Raw genomic sequence first — 15,291 nt, 5'->3', positions numbered from 1 at the left:
GTGGGTCTCAAGAAAAATGGCTACCTTGACTGTAGGCGAACCCCAGGAGATGGAAGGTGAGCTTAAATGGTTATTATCACACGGGTTATTGGTGACATAAATTAATGTTTAAATGTTACTGTCCTTTCTGCTGTCTTTTGGGGAGCTGCATCATTCACGTCGAGGTCATTTGCAATCTTCCTCAGCTAAACTGTCATCCGTTCAGTCCACGGAAGGTGTGATGTGATTGTTTACGTTCACAACGCTTGCCGACTAGATAGCTAGATCTAACACATTTTATGAGCACGACGAATGGACCATTCAGCTTTTTTTATTTTTGAAAGTGTATTCTGTGTTTCCGAGTGCTTTTAATTGATTTATCTTGCTATAGGCCGATACTGTACGTATCGGCGAGGAGGATTCTGTCGGTTAGCCAGCTGCTCGGCTAATAGCTAGCTAACATTAGCTGCCAGGCTCTCCTCCTTGCCCGTTGAACTGTCTGAATGTTATTAATGTCAGAGTTACTGTACGACTTTAGAGAAGTTTCTGTTTTCGATGTTTTACTAGTTCACATCTGTATATATACTTGAAATAGGTGGCTAGACGTCATCTGCTGAACCACTAGTAGGGTGTGTGATGGACTTAATACTGAATGGCATCTGGCTCGTTAGCCACGAAGCTACAGAGATATGTTTCACTTTAATATAAGTTAGTTCTACTTGTGAGAACAACCCAAAGATAACTTTCAATCACATATATCACTTTTTGTCTCCGAGATGTGAACATGTTGGGGAGAACATCACGGACCCAGCACACCCCCAGTTCTACGGTCTAAATCAAAGCGCATGGAACATGTGACTAGCCTCTGCATTTGTCACAAAGAATCCAACTGAGCTACGGCATATTCTCGTTGTTTCTCATCTCAGCGATGTATACATGTATGCGACTAAACGGGTTTAATTTAGGCTCACATGACAAGCTACAACTGTTTCTGATTTGCAGTTGACAGGAGGGGAGAGTCGGAGGAATCTGGAGATGATGAGACTAAAAGGAAGAGCCTCAATGGCGAGGTGGATCCTGAGCAACCAGCGTCTGCAGGTTATTACAGTCCATGGTTTTTCTGTTCTCGTTTCCCGTCATATTGACCCAGTTGAACTGTTCAGGTAACATAGCCCATCTCTCTCCACTCCCTTCTGACTTTCTTTCTCAGATAAAGAGGAGTCACCTGTTGATATGGACACCATAACCCTTGACCCAGAAGAGGAGGTGGGTTGAAGAGATGGAAAATTGGTGCAGTTTTTTTACTTTTCATTTGTGCCCTGTTATTTTGGTTGCTCATGTAGCGCCTTTAAGCTTGTGCTAAACTTTCCATTTTATCTCTTAGGATGTGGATCTGGTCCACTGTCGGATTGGCAAAATTGAGGGGCTGGAGGTTTTGAAGAAGGCCAAGGTTAGTGGTAATGTAATGCCTTGTTTAAAGACGTATCTCTTTCGTCTCAGTTTACAATAGTTTTGTGTCCTTATGCTTACACCACATCACCAGGTACTTGTCCTAACTTAACTTTACAATAGGTGTTCATGATAAACATTTCAGATATGCATGTATCAGCAGTGTTGCTGGAGGTATGACCTGATTAGGGGTGGAGCCATAAAGAATGGTGTAATGATAAAGAACTCCTTTTCCTTTTTTTTCCCCCACATCTTAGACACTTTCCATGAGACAGAACCTCATCAAGAAGATTGAAAACCTGGAGAGTTTGGTATCCCTTCGGGAACTGGACCTCTATGATAACCAGATCCGGAAACTTGAGAACCTGCAAACTTTAACCGAGCTGGAGTGAGTCATAGAGATGAAATAATGCAGACATACATATTAGGGGTTGCACAAGTGCAATTAATACATCATGTGATTAATGAGTTCTCGACGATAATATAGAAACTCAAAAGTTGATGTAACTGCTCGAGAACTCTGTGCAACCCCTAATACACATACATGTACAAGCTCATACACAGTGATTTAAACCTAAGATTTGTTATAAATAGTCTTGATGATTGGTTATGATTGACAGGCAGCTGGACGTGTCCTTCAACATCCTGAGGAAGATCGAGGGTTTGGAGACCCTGACTCGAGTCAAGAAGCTCTTCTTGTTACATAATAAGATCACCTGCATCGCCAACCTTGACAACCTGACTAATCTAGAGATGCTGGAGCTTGGCTCCAACCGTATTCGGGTGAGCAGTCAGTGGATAACAGGCACCCATTGGATAACGATTTCACATATTGTCAACGATGGCCCGTCCATTTAAGTGGCTTAAAAACATGTTTCGCTGATTTTAGGTCATCGAGAATCTGGACTCGCTGACTTCATTGGATAGCTTGTTTCTAGGCACAAATAAGATCACCCAGTTACAGAACTTAGATGCCTTGACTAACCTTACTGTCCTCAGTATTCAGGTATACTCCCACTCTCTTACCATGATTCTGAATATGCTTGTGCTTACATGTTACTTGTCATATTCCTTTTCATTTAATCACATGAAATTGTCGCTTTCTAGAGCAATCGGATTACAAAGATAGAGGGACTGCAGAATCTGGTGAACCTGCGAGAGCTTTACTTGAGTCATAATGGCGTTGAGGTTATTGAAGGGTTGGAGAACAATGTAAGTCACACACAGTACAACTCAGATGTCCTCCATTTTGCTTCTCTCTAGAGCTTGAAGGTTATGTCTGTTTTCTTTTTTTTTGTTTTGAAACAATGCTAATACTTGACATAATTTAAACTATTTAAACAAATGACTGAATGCTGATACCCTGGGCATATTTCCAAAAGTGTATCTGCATTAAGATTGGAGAATGGCAAAAAGGTTAGCCCAACCACATTTTTTGAGGACTGTAGTATTATTTGTTTAATGACTCAAGGCAAAGGGTGTGCTTTCTGAAGGAATTGCGTTAATAATGCATTATTACTCTTTCCTGTGGCGTGCCTTTTATATAATGGCCATTTATAGCCATTTGTGAGAGCAGGGATTTCAGCATAGGCCTTGTTTCCCATTGAGCTGTGGCTTTTTTGCTCTCATATCTCCCAGAATATCTACCAAGATGAAAACTCTCAGCAGTCCCATGTCTGTTTGTCTGTCTGCCTCTCTCTCTCTCTCTCTCTCTCTCTCTTTCTCTCTTTCTCTCTCTGTCTCTCACTGTCCTTCAGAAAAAACTCACAACTCTGGACATTGCTGCCAACCGAGTAAAAAAGATTGAAAACATCAGCCATTTGACAGAGCTTCAGGAATTTTGGGTAAGGGATAATGGTAAAGAGAAAGAAAGAAGTACTGGTCCGTAAGCATAAAGTCATCACAGGACAATAATGAGCAGCAAGTTTTGGTACATAATACTGTAAGCACTACAGAGACAGATTAGAGACAATTTATTGGTAAAAGAACTTGTCAGGTCCTAAGGGCATTTGAGGTAACACAGGTTGTTTATCCAGTTCATTCTGGGATGACATCCAGTATGCCAGAACACATCACCTGTTCCAGGACAGTGTTAGACTTCAACTGTCAGGTCAGGTGACTGTGAGGTAGCCATGGCAATTAAAATTTACCATAAAACAGTTTTGTGCTCACTCTGTTAAACTTGTAGAGTCTTTCATAACTTTGATAACCTGCAATAAAAAAAATTGAGATTGAATTCCTCTGTCCTTCCAAAGAGAGAATCAAAAATGACTAACATAGTGACAGAGGAGACCAGGAAGCAACATTATACAATGAGAGTTTTTGTAAAGCTTTCTTGTACTGTTTGTTGGCAGTGAGTAAGAATTAAACGACCAAAGGGCCAGACTGGCCCCTCTTATCTATTGACAACCCGAAGCTTTTTCCTCATTCAAAAGTATCTCCAATTTCTCTTTCCATTTTTCTTTGCTTCCCGTAGATGAATGATAACCAGATTGATAACTGGGCGGACTTAGATGAACTGAAGAATGCTAAAGGCCTGGTGACGGTGTACCTGGAGAGGAACCCTTTGCAGAAGGACCCTCAGTACAGACGCAAGATCATGCTAGCGCTGCCTAGCGTCAGGCAGATCGATGCCACCTTCATCCGCTTCTGATCGCCTCACCAGCCACCTTGGCCCTGCCCAGTGCCCGTGCTTAAGCACCGCCCCCCACCCTGCCTTCTTCCCACCGCACCGCCGTGCACCGCGCAGCCTGCCACATTCACCCCTACCCCGCGGACCTTCATCTGAACCACGTCACCCTCCTCTTCCTCACATTTAACGAGCCCTTTCCCCTTCTCATCTCTTTGGCTGTAACACACTTCTCTCAGCGACACATACAAACCCACACACTTCTGCTGATGCCTGTTCACATAAATACCCATGTATTGGCACCCTTTAATCGACACAGAGACTTGACCTGACCTGACCTATGCTATGGTGTGAAAGCTTGTTATTTATTTTCAGTTTGGACCGAGCACAATTCCCGCATTGCATATCACAGAGGAGGGACAGAGTGGTCAATTAGGAGCAGGAGGCAGGGTGGTGGGGTAGGGGAGAGGAGGGGGGTGTTCGCTTTTTTTTTTGGCAAATGTGAAAATGATGCCCCTGCGTTCCCTGTGCATGCGAGTCGGAGGATGATAACATTCTGACACCTTGGCCAACCCCTTGCTCCCTACTCTCTCTCCTATTTCTCCACTAGGGCATATAAAGAGGGAAAAATGAAATGTTGATTTCATTTCTTTTCTGTACTGTTTCTGTTCAGGAAGTTGTGTGTTTTTTTTTTTTAAAGATTTGTCTCTGAAAAATATTCAACACACTACAATTCATGTGAAGGTACACTGGACAATACAGTCTTATTTTTGTTTATTTAATAGATCTCTTGATATGATATTTTAGATACACCACAGTAACTGCAGCTTTCATTCTAAAGTGCTTCATGTCAACTGTCCAGGTGCTAATTGCATATCAGTTAAGTTTTGCTGTATGTGTTGACTTGGTGACAACAGCATAGTTATATGTTTTGCACTGCATAGTTAAACTGCACCCTCACGCACTTCACTCCTCAGTCAAACTGTGGATCAGTTCAATTATTGGACCAGATACTTAACGGTGAAATCCATCCCTTTGATAAGAAAAAAATATATATATATATGTTACTGTTAGTGTCCCACCTGTTTCAATATTTGGTGAGAGTAAAGATTTCTAAAAGAGGTTGCAGATGTTTTAGGATCTTAAGTTTGAAGGAAACTCAGGTGTACAGTATTTTACCAGGAATTGGGACTTCATCGAAGGTGACAGGTGCATAGCAACAACGCAGAGGAGTTTTAGGGCTTGTTTTGAAAATGGGGATACTTGTTGAAGGTCATCACAGCCAGAGAGTCTCATCTCAGTGTCTCGGGACACAGAAATTGCTAACATAGGCTCACGATAATGGTGGTGGATTCCTAAACTCCTTGGAAGGAAGGGAAAGTCCAAGGAAGCCCGCTTTGCTGTGGGATAACCCCTGTTCCTCAAAATGTTTCTGGGAACATTGCTCTAGGATTTCTTTTAATTTGCCTGATTTTAATTTTGTTTTAAATGCGCTTGGTTGACTTTTGAACTGAATGTATTATAAACAACAGAACAATACAGAAACAATAAACTTAATTTGAACAACACGCATATATTTGGGGTTTTTTTTTTATTATTATTATTATTTGTTTTTTGGGGCGGGGGGCTTATTGTCCTACGCTATGAAATTAACAGGAATGTGTTAAGAATGCGTACTGGTTATCATCATGACAATAAGAGTGAACTCCTCGCTAATTACAATGAACAAATACATTTCCCAGAACTCTCTGGCATTGACGTACTCAGCAAGGCGGTATACGACGTCGCAAGTATTGGCCAGCCCCGCGCAGGCGTATTCCTATGTTGTTGTCGGTGGCGGTAAGATGGCGACACTCGGAGATACATCAGGTCCGGGGCTGAATGGGTTAATACAACAGTTCACAGCCATAACGGGTAAATACCAGTCTTTTTGTCCAAAATGTTTAATTTCATATTTAAAAATGTGGCCTTAGAAAAAGAGAGTTTTTTTGAAAAAATAAAACAACTGCACAGAGAACCGTAAAGGGGCATCAGTACCTACTGCCCCCTCTGTCATGCAATGGAAAGGAACCTGGCAGAGGCGAGAAGGAGCTAACGTTAGCCTGCTAACTTATTTTCCACGAATATGCCCAAATATGTAAAGAATAAGAGTGGAGAACTTTTTAGGTGTGAATAATCACATGAAACTTAAAAGTGGCGCTTATAGGCCATTTAACTGTAGGAATTTTAACTCACATAAACTAACCTTGTAGCATATTATATCCTCTAACTTACTCTGCTGCGACTGACGTCGATACGTGCAGCATTTTCCTGTTACTAGTATAATACTCGTCAGCCAGACTGCCCTGGATATAATTAATTTAAGGGTACGTTGGATCAGACATACACTGATGCATACAGGTTCAACGTGTGTGTGCTTGCACAATCAAATCCAGTCAAATACATGGACCATTTACTTCAAAACCCACTGAGCTCTGAGGGTGTGCAAGAATCATCCCCGCGAATCCTAGAGCTAACGAGCAACATGGCGGTTAGTAAAGACAGATATTGAATCAATTATCCAGTTTATGTGTGGTTCTGGTCTACCGAGAAAGTCGCGAGGAGTGTGCAAAGTTTGCAGTTGCTCTGCTCATCAGGTGGCAAACAAGCAGCGCCTCAGAAATGAATGCAAAGGCCACCTGTGAGTTCGTGATGTTGATGATCAGTGGTGGAAACTTTCACTTTGGTTTAACAAAAATACGAGGCCTTGTTGTGAGCTACTTCTTTCAGTGAGAACTGATGCGAGTTTGTCAGCGGAGGCATGCGCGGTCTAAAAGGGGCGGGTCTACATTAGCTGAAAACTATCTTAATGCTCACTACGATTGGGGTTTGTAGGCTCCGTTTCTTCTGAAACACGCGTAAATGTGCGGGATATTCCTCTTTATAACATACAATATCACTGTGGTCTCCCAAAAAGTTAGCTCGTGGCACTCGTTCAAGAACTCCGTAGAATCCTCTTAACAAGCTGCTTCTGCTGTCCAGCAGATAAGTTGAATGAAAGCCGATATTTCAAAGCATAATTTCACGTGCGTGAAGTTATAACGTGTAGCATCAGGTTCTAGTTCAGTTATACACGACTGCACAATACATAATTAGATTAGATACTACAATTCACAGTGGTGTCCATCAATTGTGTTCCCCCCCCCCCCTTCTCCCTTTTTCCTCCCACAGTTTCATATTTTACCTTTTAAGTCAAAGCATTGTGTGTGTGTGTATGTTTTTCCAGGGGCCACTGAGAGTGTTGGGAAACACATGTTGGAGGCATGTAACAATAACTTGGAAATGGCAGTGACCATGTTTCTAGATGGTGGGGGGATTGCAGAGGAGCCAAGCACTAGTTCTAGTTCAGCTGGAGCATCCAGCAGCCGAGGCCCCCCTGTGGAGTGAGTTAATCGCGTAGCCTATCATCAGAAAGCACTGAAATAGCTTTATTCTATTTAGTTATTTCGTTTTTTGAACTATGTAACCCCACCTGTGATTCATCTAAACAATTCATGTCATTGTGTCTCTACATAAACATGTGAGTAAAATGTCATTTGTTTTCTGTTTGTTTTCTCCCCACTTTTTTGGTAGGGATGACGTTCGGGCACCTATTCCTCAGAAACAAGATATTTTAGTGGAGCCAGAGCCCCTGTTTGGAGGTACCGAAGAACTTTTTCCTATTGTTTCTCTCTAATCTTCATGAAAGTTCTATGCACTTTCCTCTCTTGACTCAACTCTCCGCCTTCCCTGACAGTACCAAAGCGACGCAGGCCGGCCCGATCTATATTTGACGGCTTTCGAGACTTCCAAACCGAAACGAGTAAGTGCAAGCGCCGACATCTCCGTTGGTCATTTCATTTAGTTATATCACACATGCTTAGAATTATGTTTATTGAATATTTTACATTAATGTAGACAGTTTACCACCCAAATCAATTACTGCACATTTTTAAAGTGATTAAGAAAAAAGCCGTTTCCTTTTCTTTCTGGTAGTCCGACAAGAGCAGGAGCTGAGGAATGGCAGTGCAATGGACAAAAAATTGAGCACTCTAGCCGATCTGTTTCGTCCACCTATCGAACTGATGCACAAAGGCAGCTTTGAGACGGTAAGGAACCTCACGACTACCACATCTGAACCAGTGAATATTACAACATGCCCTACTCCATATAAGCCCTTTATCGGTAATCTGTATGGTAATGGCACGGTGGCGTACATTGGTGGGTTTTGGATATCCAGGCGAAGGACTGCGGGCAGCTGGAGAACAAGTGGTTGATGATCAACATTCAGAACGTACAGGACTTTGCCTGTCAGTGTCTAAACAGAGACGTCTGGAGCAACGACGCTGTTAGAACCATCATCAGAGAACACTTCATCTTCTGGCAGGTACTTACATTCTTACTTTTTTGTTGTTGTTGTTGTTTTTGTTTTGTTTTGTTTTTTTTGCACATACACACTTTCTCACTCCCCTGCATGTAAATGAGATACAACATATTAACTTGAACTTTTTTTTCTTGGCTTGTGGTTTCAGAGTTTCATCTTAATGTTGTATTAATGTAAATCTGATTATTCGTCTGAATATTAAGCATATTAATCTGATTTTACTTTATTTGTGTGTGAACATTGTTTCCACTTTTCCACTGATGTGTATCAAGCCATGCTATGTCTCCAGCCTGATCTGATGTCTGACTTGAGAGTTACATGTGTCTGCTAAACAATACCACACTTTTTCAGCTTGTTCATGTTGTCCTGTCACACTTTAGGTTCACTGAGCTTTTTATAATGCGATGCAGGGTGAAGCGAGTGTAATGGTTTCTCATCATGAAATCATTTGTATTTGGCACTTCCTGACCCTTTTACTTAAGCATGCAGTAATGTTGTCTGTGTGATTTGTACCAAACCAATAATTAACCACAAAAACTTTTGCTGTTGCTGTTCACATGCATTATCAACTGTAAGTGCCATGGCCTTAAAATAAGTGTAGTTTAAGGCCATGGCTGTCATAGTATGCCATCAGGGGGAATCAGACAGGCTATTATAAGTTTAGAATATGCAGTATGAGAATAGTACAGGTCATTGATTACACTGTCGGCACCAGATTACTCCATAAAAGACATTTCCATACTTCAAGAAGATGTGATATTATAACCAGTGTATAGAAATGTAATATAATATATATGAACTAACCTGCATCAAAAGCCATTTTCAAGGACCTGTCTGACACAACTGTTGTGTTAACATGAAACTATTCCATAGCAGGTATTCCATGCATACGTATTTGTGCTTCTACTCTGTATGGACTATTCAACAGTGACAATGTATAGTTTCATGTGTTAAAAACTATATGTAGGGTACTAATGTGGCTGTTTGCTTGTTGAATACATAGGTGTACCATGACAGTGAAGAGGGGCAGAGATACATTCAGTTTTACAAGCTCAACAAATTCCCATATATTTCCATTCTGGATCCCCGCACTGGTGAGCTGGGAACCCCTGCAACACGTTTTATGTTGTTTCTCTACTTATTGTGTGATGTCGCTAAAACTTGTCTCAAAGTCATCGGCCAGTCAGAACTAAGAACAGTTTATGAAAGGCGTTTGTTTAAAAAGTTCAACTAAATTGCTATCATCTTTGAGACAATATTAACTGAACGGACTTGACAGACTTGAGAATTGTGATAAAACTGCTTTTCACTGTCAGTGAATTATTCTGCTATTGTGGGGCTTTTTGTTTGTTTATCTTTTCATTTCACTCTTCTGTTTGAGAGGTTGGAAAGGTATGTAGAGATATTGAGATTTTTTTTTTTTTTTTTAAGATTTTCATTTAACATTTAGTCTCTTTGACATTCAACAGGTCAAAAAATGGTAGAGTGGAACCAGTTGGATGTGTCCTCGTTCTTGGACCAGGTGACGGGGTTTCTGACGGAGCATGGACAGCTGGATGGACAGACCACTCAGCCTCCTGCCAAGAGAGCTCGCTCTGTAAGTCAGAAACAGGTGTTCTCACTTTAACCTGTGAGACTCTCTAACTGCATAATTCAAATCCCGGAGTTAGTTCTGTTTCACTTATTTCTTTCATGGTCTGTTAGAAACCACTCCTGATGGGTTTCTCCTTCCTACCAACCTCTCTCATATCATGTGATGGATCTGACACAGTGACATGCCCATACAATTTCTTTTGTGTACTGGGAGTCACACATAGCATACAACTTTTAACTCTTCAGCTCATCTTCATTTGTAGGATGATAGCGTTGTTAAGCAAACCAAAGGATATATAGTAAACTTAAAATAGCATTTGAGTACAGGTGGTTCTCTGCTATTCGTTATTCTCTGTTGGGAATATAAATATTTTACCAAGCTTAAACTCCTTCCCAGACCACAGTCTCTCATGAATTCTAGGCAAAAAGTTTATAAAATACAAGGCAACAGTCAGGTCATTCCAACTGTACAAAATTCATTATTGCTGAATATAACATAACTTCAAACAAAATTCAAAAGGTGCCCATATAAAAAGTTAATGACAAAGAGTACGATCATTTGTCCCTGATACTCTCCCTGTTATCACACTTCAGCTGATCCTAGCTTTTATGGGCTTATATACATTTTTTGCCTAAGGAAAATTGCGTGGGCGTCCACATGTGCTGGGTTCCCATGGAGACATTGTTAAGCTGAATAGGTAGAAAGGTGTGCTGCTTCTTTTCAGAACACAGGCCATTCTGTGGCAGAAACTTATGGTAATGTGTAGATCAGTGCAAACTGTTAACCCCCTTCCCCCTCTTATTTGAATAAAAAGTTCACATTTTTGCATTTTGGTATCACACTGGATTTATCCATGTATGCTCATGTCAGTGCTCCACAATTGTCTTGCTCATTGCTTTTTGAACAATGGTCTGTGAAATCCTGAGGGCTGAAGTGGACCTGATGGAATTGGACTGGAATTGTGCTTATCTGTGGAATCCTGTTTGAGATAAGCTTAAGGGATTCTCTGTGGTTGTCTCTTATTGTTATCAGTAACCTCTGTTACAGGAAAGTTTGATCGATGCTAGTGAGGACAGTCAGCTGGAGGCAGCCATACGGGCTTCACTACAGGAGACGCATTATGAGTCAGTCCAGGACAGGCCAGACTCACGATCGGAGGATGACTCCGAGGCAGAGCCCTTCTCAGACAGCGAAGGCCTCGTCTCGGTGGATGGCTCGGACAACGAGGAAGAGGGAGGGCCCGACTTGTTGGATGGACATACCACCTCAGATCAAGCCCCTCCCACAGCCCAAACACTTTCTCAACCAGACAGCCCCGCCCACCACAGAAAACCCCAACACAAAGAGTCCACCCACAGAAAAGAGGAGAGCAAGAAGAACCATCTGGAACCTCCTGGCCCCAGCTGGACACACCCAGAGCCAGAACGGCAACAGCAGGGAGAGAACCACCGTTCCACACTGCATCAGTCATCACAAGCAGCACACACCAGTACCCTGGAGCCTGATGACAACGGTACATAGATAGGCTAGCTGTCCTTCTTTGTGGTATATGAAAGTCAAAAAAAAAAAAAAAAAGTGAAAAGGGCTAAGCGAGCATGGCCACTGTGTCTCAACTGGATATGATTTGAAAATAAGGCATTTATCTCAAACATTTTTGGGCATATGTTTTGGTTTGTATGGATGGAAATATGTTTGCTATGTTCACAGGACCCAAGGCCCGACTCATGCTACGATACCCAGACGGACAGAGAGAACAAATTGCCTTGTCTGCTAAGGCTAAACTCATGGTGAATATGGCTTTTTCTTCTTTTTTTTTTCCCAGCTCTCCTTTTTTCTGCTCCTTTGTTTAATGTAACCAGCTGGTCAAGTGAACGCATCCTTGTTCCCTTCACCTTTCTCCTCTCTTTTGTGTAGGCTCTGGTGAGACACGTTCAGTCTAAGGGTTACCCCAACGAACGCTTTGAACTCGTCACCAACTTCCCTCGACGGAAACTCGCTCACTTGGACTATGACATCACACTGCAGGAAGCAGGACTGTGTCCACAAGAGACTGTCTTTGTGCAAGAAAGAAATTAGCCCCTCCCTTTCTGTGTAAACCACACCCCTTTTCAAAGTCCTGTCACTCGTGACCCAGAAGGATTGAGTCGGCTCCAACTTGCCCCCAGCTCCATGCCCGCCCCCCCAGCTTTTACCTTTTTTTGTCATCTGTGAACGAGCTCTGATCAGAGACCTTCATGGACCACAGTTTTTAATTAGCCAATGTCCTGTATTTGTTGGCATAATTAATGGTAAAGAGCTCCGCAAATCTCAATTCTAATTGGAATAAAAACCAAAAAAAAAACCAAAACACTCGAATCACATAGGATGATCCATAAAGAGACGAATACATTGAATCCAGGTTTTTAAAAAATGCCCTAATCTACAAAAAATTTGTCTTTCAAAGTACAAACCCAATTGCTTCACAAGAGGCAAGATGACTTTTTAAAACTGCCATTTGTCTAATAAAAGAAGAACATTCTCTCCCAATGTCTTATACAGTCATCACCACCACAAGCACCATCACCCCCCACCCCCCACAACTCACCCACCCGTCCCCCATTGGAGGGATGGACCGGACAGACTCTTCAAGCATTCTACAGTCCTGTCAACAAGGTTACTACCTCAGTGACACAAGAACCTGGGGTTATCTAGGACATGGGCCTGAGGGCTGGAATAAAACCAGTGGTGTCCAAGAGTTATTAAGAGGTTATTCCTCAGTTATCAGACCTGCATTGTACAGGGATTGTGTAGAGAGTGACATTTAGTCATAGTGAGATTCTGTTTATCGTTCTTTTTTTATATGCTGCGTCATTTCCAAAAAAAAAAAAAGCTCAAATATAATCATCAAAACAAAGGGATATTTGACTTTTATGTACTCATTTATCTTCTACTTTTTTTTGTTTTTATCTTGACCTCCAAAATAGGAAGTTGGGTGAAGTTGCAATGGAATGTGTCAAAGTGGTGCTTGAGTCCAGACTTAGACGTGTTCATGACACTCAAGTGCCAAGAGCTGAACTCAGCACATTGTGAATTCATTACTTCACTGGAAACCATTTCTTCCTCTGTATCATGTAAACTGCACTGTGCCATGTTTCGGCATGCCAAACAGATCATGTTTGTGTTGTCTACGTGATGAAATGAAATAGCCTTTTCAGCAACATCACTTTTCTAATAGACTGACCTGTTCCCTCTTGGAACCCAATTGTTTAATGGTGTCAGTGGTAAATGACTTGGGGCTAATCTACCATATACAAAGCCCACACTAATGGATACGAGTAAACATGGATGTGACCTGCAGGGGGCAGACCACTTGCTTGATGACTTGCCAAGAGTCAGCCTAACTGAGTTACTAAAGACAATGAAAGCTCTTGTATTGCAGCAGTAATGTCAAAACCAAATGAGTCAGTGACTCAAATATTGCCCTGTTATACACAATGGGTCCAGTTTGAAAAGAAAACCATCATACATTCATCAGAATGAGGAAGGAGGGATGTGTATGCTGATTGAAACTGGCATGTGATGGTTCCGGGACAGACTCACACACACAAAAAAAAACTTTGCATAGACAGACCCGGAGGTGAATCACAGTTATCACATGGACTCGAGTGATGGTTCTACTGTAGATAATTGTTCCAAATATGCACGACCATCAACATGGCAGCTTGTATTGAGACTACTATGCACCAACCTGATAATCTATAGCAGTCTCCTGTCATATCAGATTGGCTGAATCTGTTTAAATCCAGATGGGTTTGGATCTGTACCTGTCTGAAAGATTTCATCATTTACCCCTTGAATTGCATTATCTCGGTTATTCCTGTACGATTTTGACGGGTCTCCATTCACATGTAGCCCCAAAACCATTGCTCACATGTTTGCTTGTTCCCAGAAATGGCTTGTACTTCTTACCAAACTTACTGAGGTAATCCTGGGTGCAGAATTAGACCTGCAGCTGCACAAACACACAGGCCATTCACCCCATTTTCAACGCACTTCCTCCAAACTTATGGCCCTGTGTTTTCTTGCATAGGTGGAGAGTTAAGGAGGGAACAAGATCAAGGAGTAGCATTTAAGCGAAATGCCGACATACTGTTTGTCTTCATAACAGGGTCAGTTTCTAAACTACAACAAATAGCCAGCATATTGGTTGCCACCCACTCACCCATCCTAGTCTTGAATGATAGCTTTTTTTATTATTATTTTTCATTTCAAATCTAATCTTGGTCCAACACTTAGAGATGCCCTCTTGAATTTTGGGGTCATGGCTTATGTAAAGAGGTCACAACCCTGCTCACCTCTTTGCTTTGTTCTCAGAAACCAGTTAATGTGTGACAGAGCTGCACGCAAAATGTACCACACAATCACGGTGGTGCACACTTGTTGCCTGCAGACCTATGGGAATCTCGAATGATTAGATGGATCGATTCACAAAATAGATAGACCTGATTGCTAGTCTTAGCCCTGCAGTCATTTCCAATATTTATTTTTAAACAAACAGCTCTTTTACATCTAAACATCTGATATGTTTCCGTGCATTGGTGGTCTCTGATATTGTGAACTTTAATGTGCAAACACTGTACTCAAGAGCTAGCATGACTGGACACATTCTGGTCTTTTCCATTATCCAGTAATGTAGTCCAGAGGTACAAGGTAGCAAACCAAATGCTTACTGTATTTGGTGCACTAGAGTTGGTCCTCCAGGGCAATCACTATTTCAAGCTGTCTGTCATAAGGCATCATTTTCTTATAACACATTTTTAGTAAGAGTAACATTTGTTAATTTAGGGTGACCTACATGAAACTGCTGTGAAGTAAAGCACTGTTAGTTCTGCTCTGTTAGTGAGATTGGGTGTTATACCACAGGACAATGCTGCAAAACTACCCTGACTGCCTTTACAAATGTTTACACAGCTCAGTCCCACACTGTAAGCAAATATTCAGTGTAAGTATCCTATTTTGATTTGATGGACGTAGCTCTGGAGACCTGGCCAGAATGCTCAGCCATGGCTGAATCTGTGCTAATATGTCTGATCTATGACCTCAGACCAGTGGATGTTATCACTGTCATCCTGCTGTAAGTGGACTGTGTTATCTCACACTGATGGCTGTGGGATTTTGTGTATTAGCATTGATGGAATTACTTACCTTGACTGGATTGCAAAACCAGGGTTTTTTTTTCTGACTGAAACTGGCATTTGA

The 15,291-nt window shown here is 41.7% G+C and overlaps 2 protein-coding genes across 2 annotated transcripts; both read left to right on the top strand.

The window, feature by feature from the left end:
* The first annotated feature begins 7 nt into the window (after positions 1–7).
* On the top strand, positions 8–5,615 carry ppp1r7 (protein phosphatase 1, regulatory (inhibitor) subunit 7). The gene is made up of 10 exons (XM_030774499.1): positions 8–56; positions 982–1,077; positions 1,190–1,245; positions 1,364–1,429; positions 1,686–1,816; positions 2,049–2,211; positions 2,318–2,434; positions 2,536–2,640; positions 3,186–3,272; positions 3,905–5,615. Exons 1-10 carry the CDS (start codon positions 17–19, stop codon positions 4,079–4,081), a joined length of 1,038 nt encoding a protein of 345 aa, XP_030630359.1. The 5' UTR covers positions 8–16; the 3' UTR covers positions 4,082–5,615.
* A 268-nt stretch (positions 5,616–5,883) lies between these two features.
* On the top strand, positions 5,884–12,892 carry ubxn7 (UBX domain protein 7). Its single transcript, XM_030774500.1, has 11 exons — positions 5,884–5,971; positions 7,323–7,479; positions 7,670–7,737; positions 7,833–7,898; positions 8,072–8,184; positions 8,316–8,462; positions 9,463–9,553; positions 9,929–10,056; positions 11,101–11,566; positions 11,761–11,840; positions 11,968–12,892. Exons 1-11 carry the CDS (start codon positions 5,902–5,904, stop codon positions 12,127–12,129), a joined length of 1,548 nt encoding a protein of 515 aa, XP_030630360.1. The 5' UTR covers positions 5,884–5,901; the 3' UTR covers positions 12,130–12,892.
* The last annotated feature ends 2,399 nt before the right edge of the window (positions 12,893–15,291 follow it).

Source organism: Chanos chanos, chromosome 5 (assembly GCF_902362185.1).
Source record: "Chanos chanos chromosome 5, fChaCha1.1, whole genome shotgun sequence".
In the NCBI taxonomy this organism is placed as follows: Eukaryota; Metazoa; Chordata; class Actinopteri; order Gonorynchiformes; family Chanidae; genus Chanos; species Chanos chanos.
This window is presented reverse-complemented; position numbering and strand designations above follow the sequence as displayed.

Coding starts and splice junctions, on each gene's coding strand:
- ubxn7 (XM_030774500.1), top strand. CDS start 5,902: ATGGCGACACTCGGAGATACATCAGGTCCGGGGCTGAATGGGTTAATA. Junction 7,480..7,669: donor AGCCGAGGCCCCCCTGTGGA/GTGAGTTAATCG, acceptor CTTTTTTGGTAG/GGATGACGTTCGGGCACCTA. Junction 11,567..11,760: donor CCTGGAGCCTGATGACAACG/GTACATAGATAG, acceptor CTATGTTCACAG/GACCCAAGGCCCGACTCATG.
- ppp1r7 (XM_030774499.1), top strand. CDS start 17: ATGGCTACCTTGACTGTAGGCGAACCCCAGGAGATGGAAG. Junction 2,435..2,535: donor TTACTGTCCTCAGTATTCAG/GTATACTCCCAC, acceptor GTCGCTTTCTAG/AGCAATCGGATTACAAAGAT. Junction 2,641..3,185: donor TTGAAGGGTTGGAGAACAAT/GTAAGTCACACA, acceptor ACTGTCCTTCAG/AAAAAACTCACAACTCTGGA.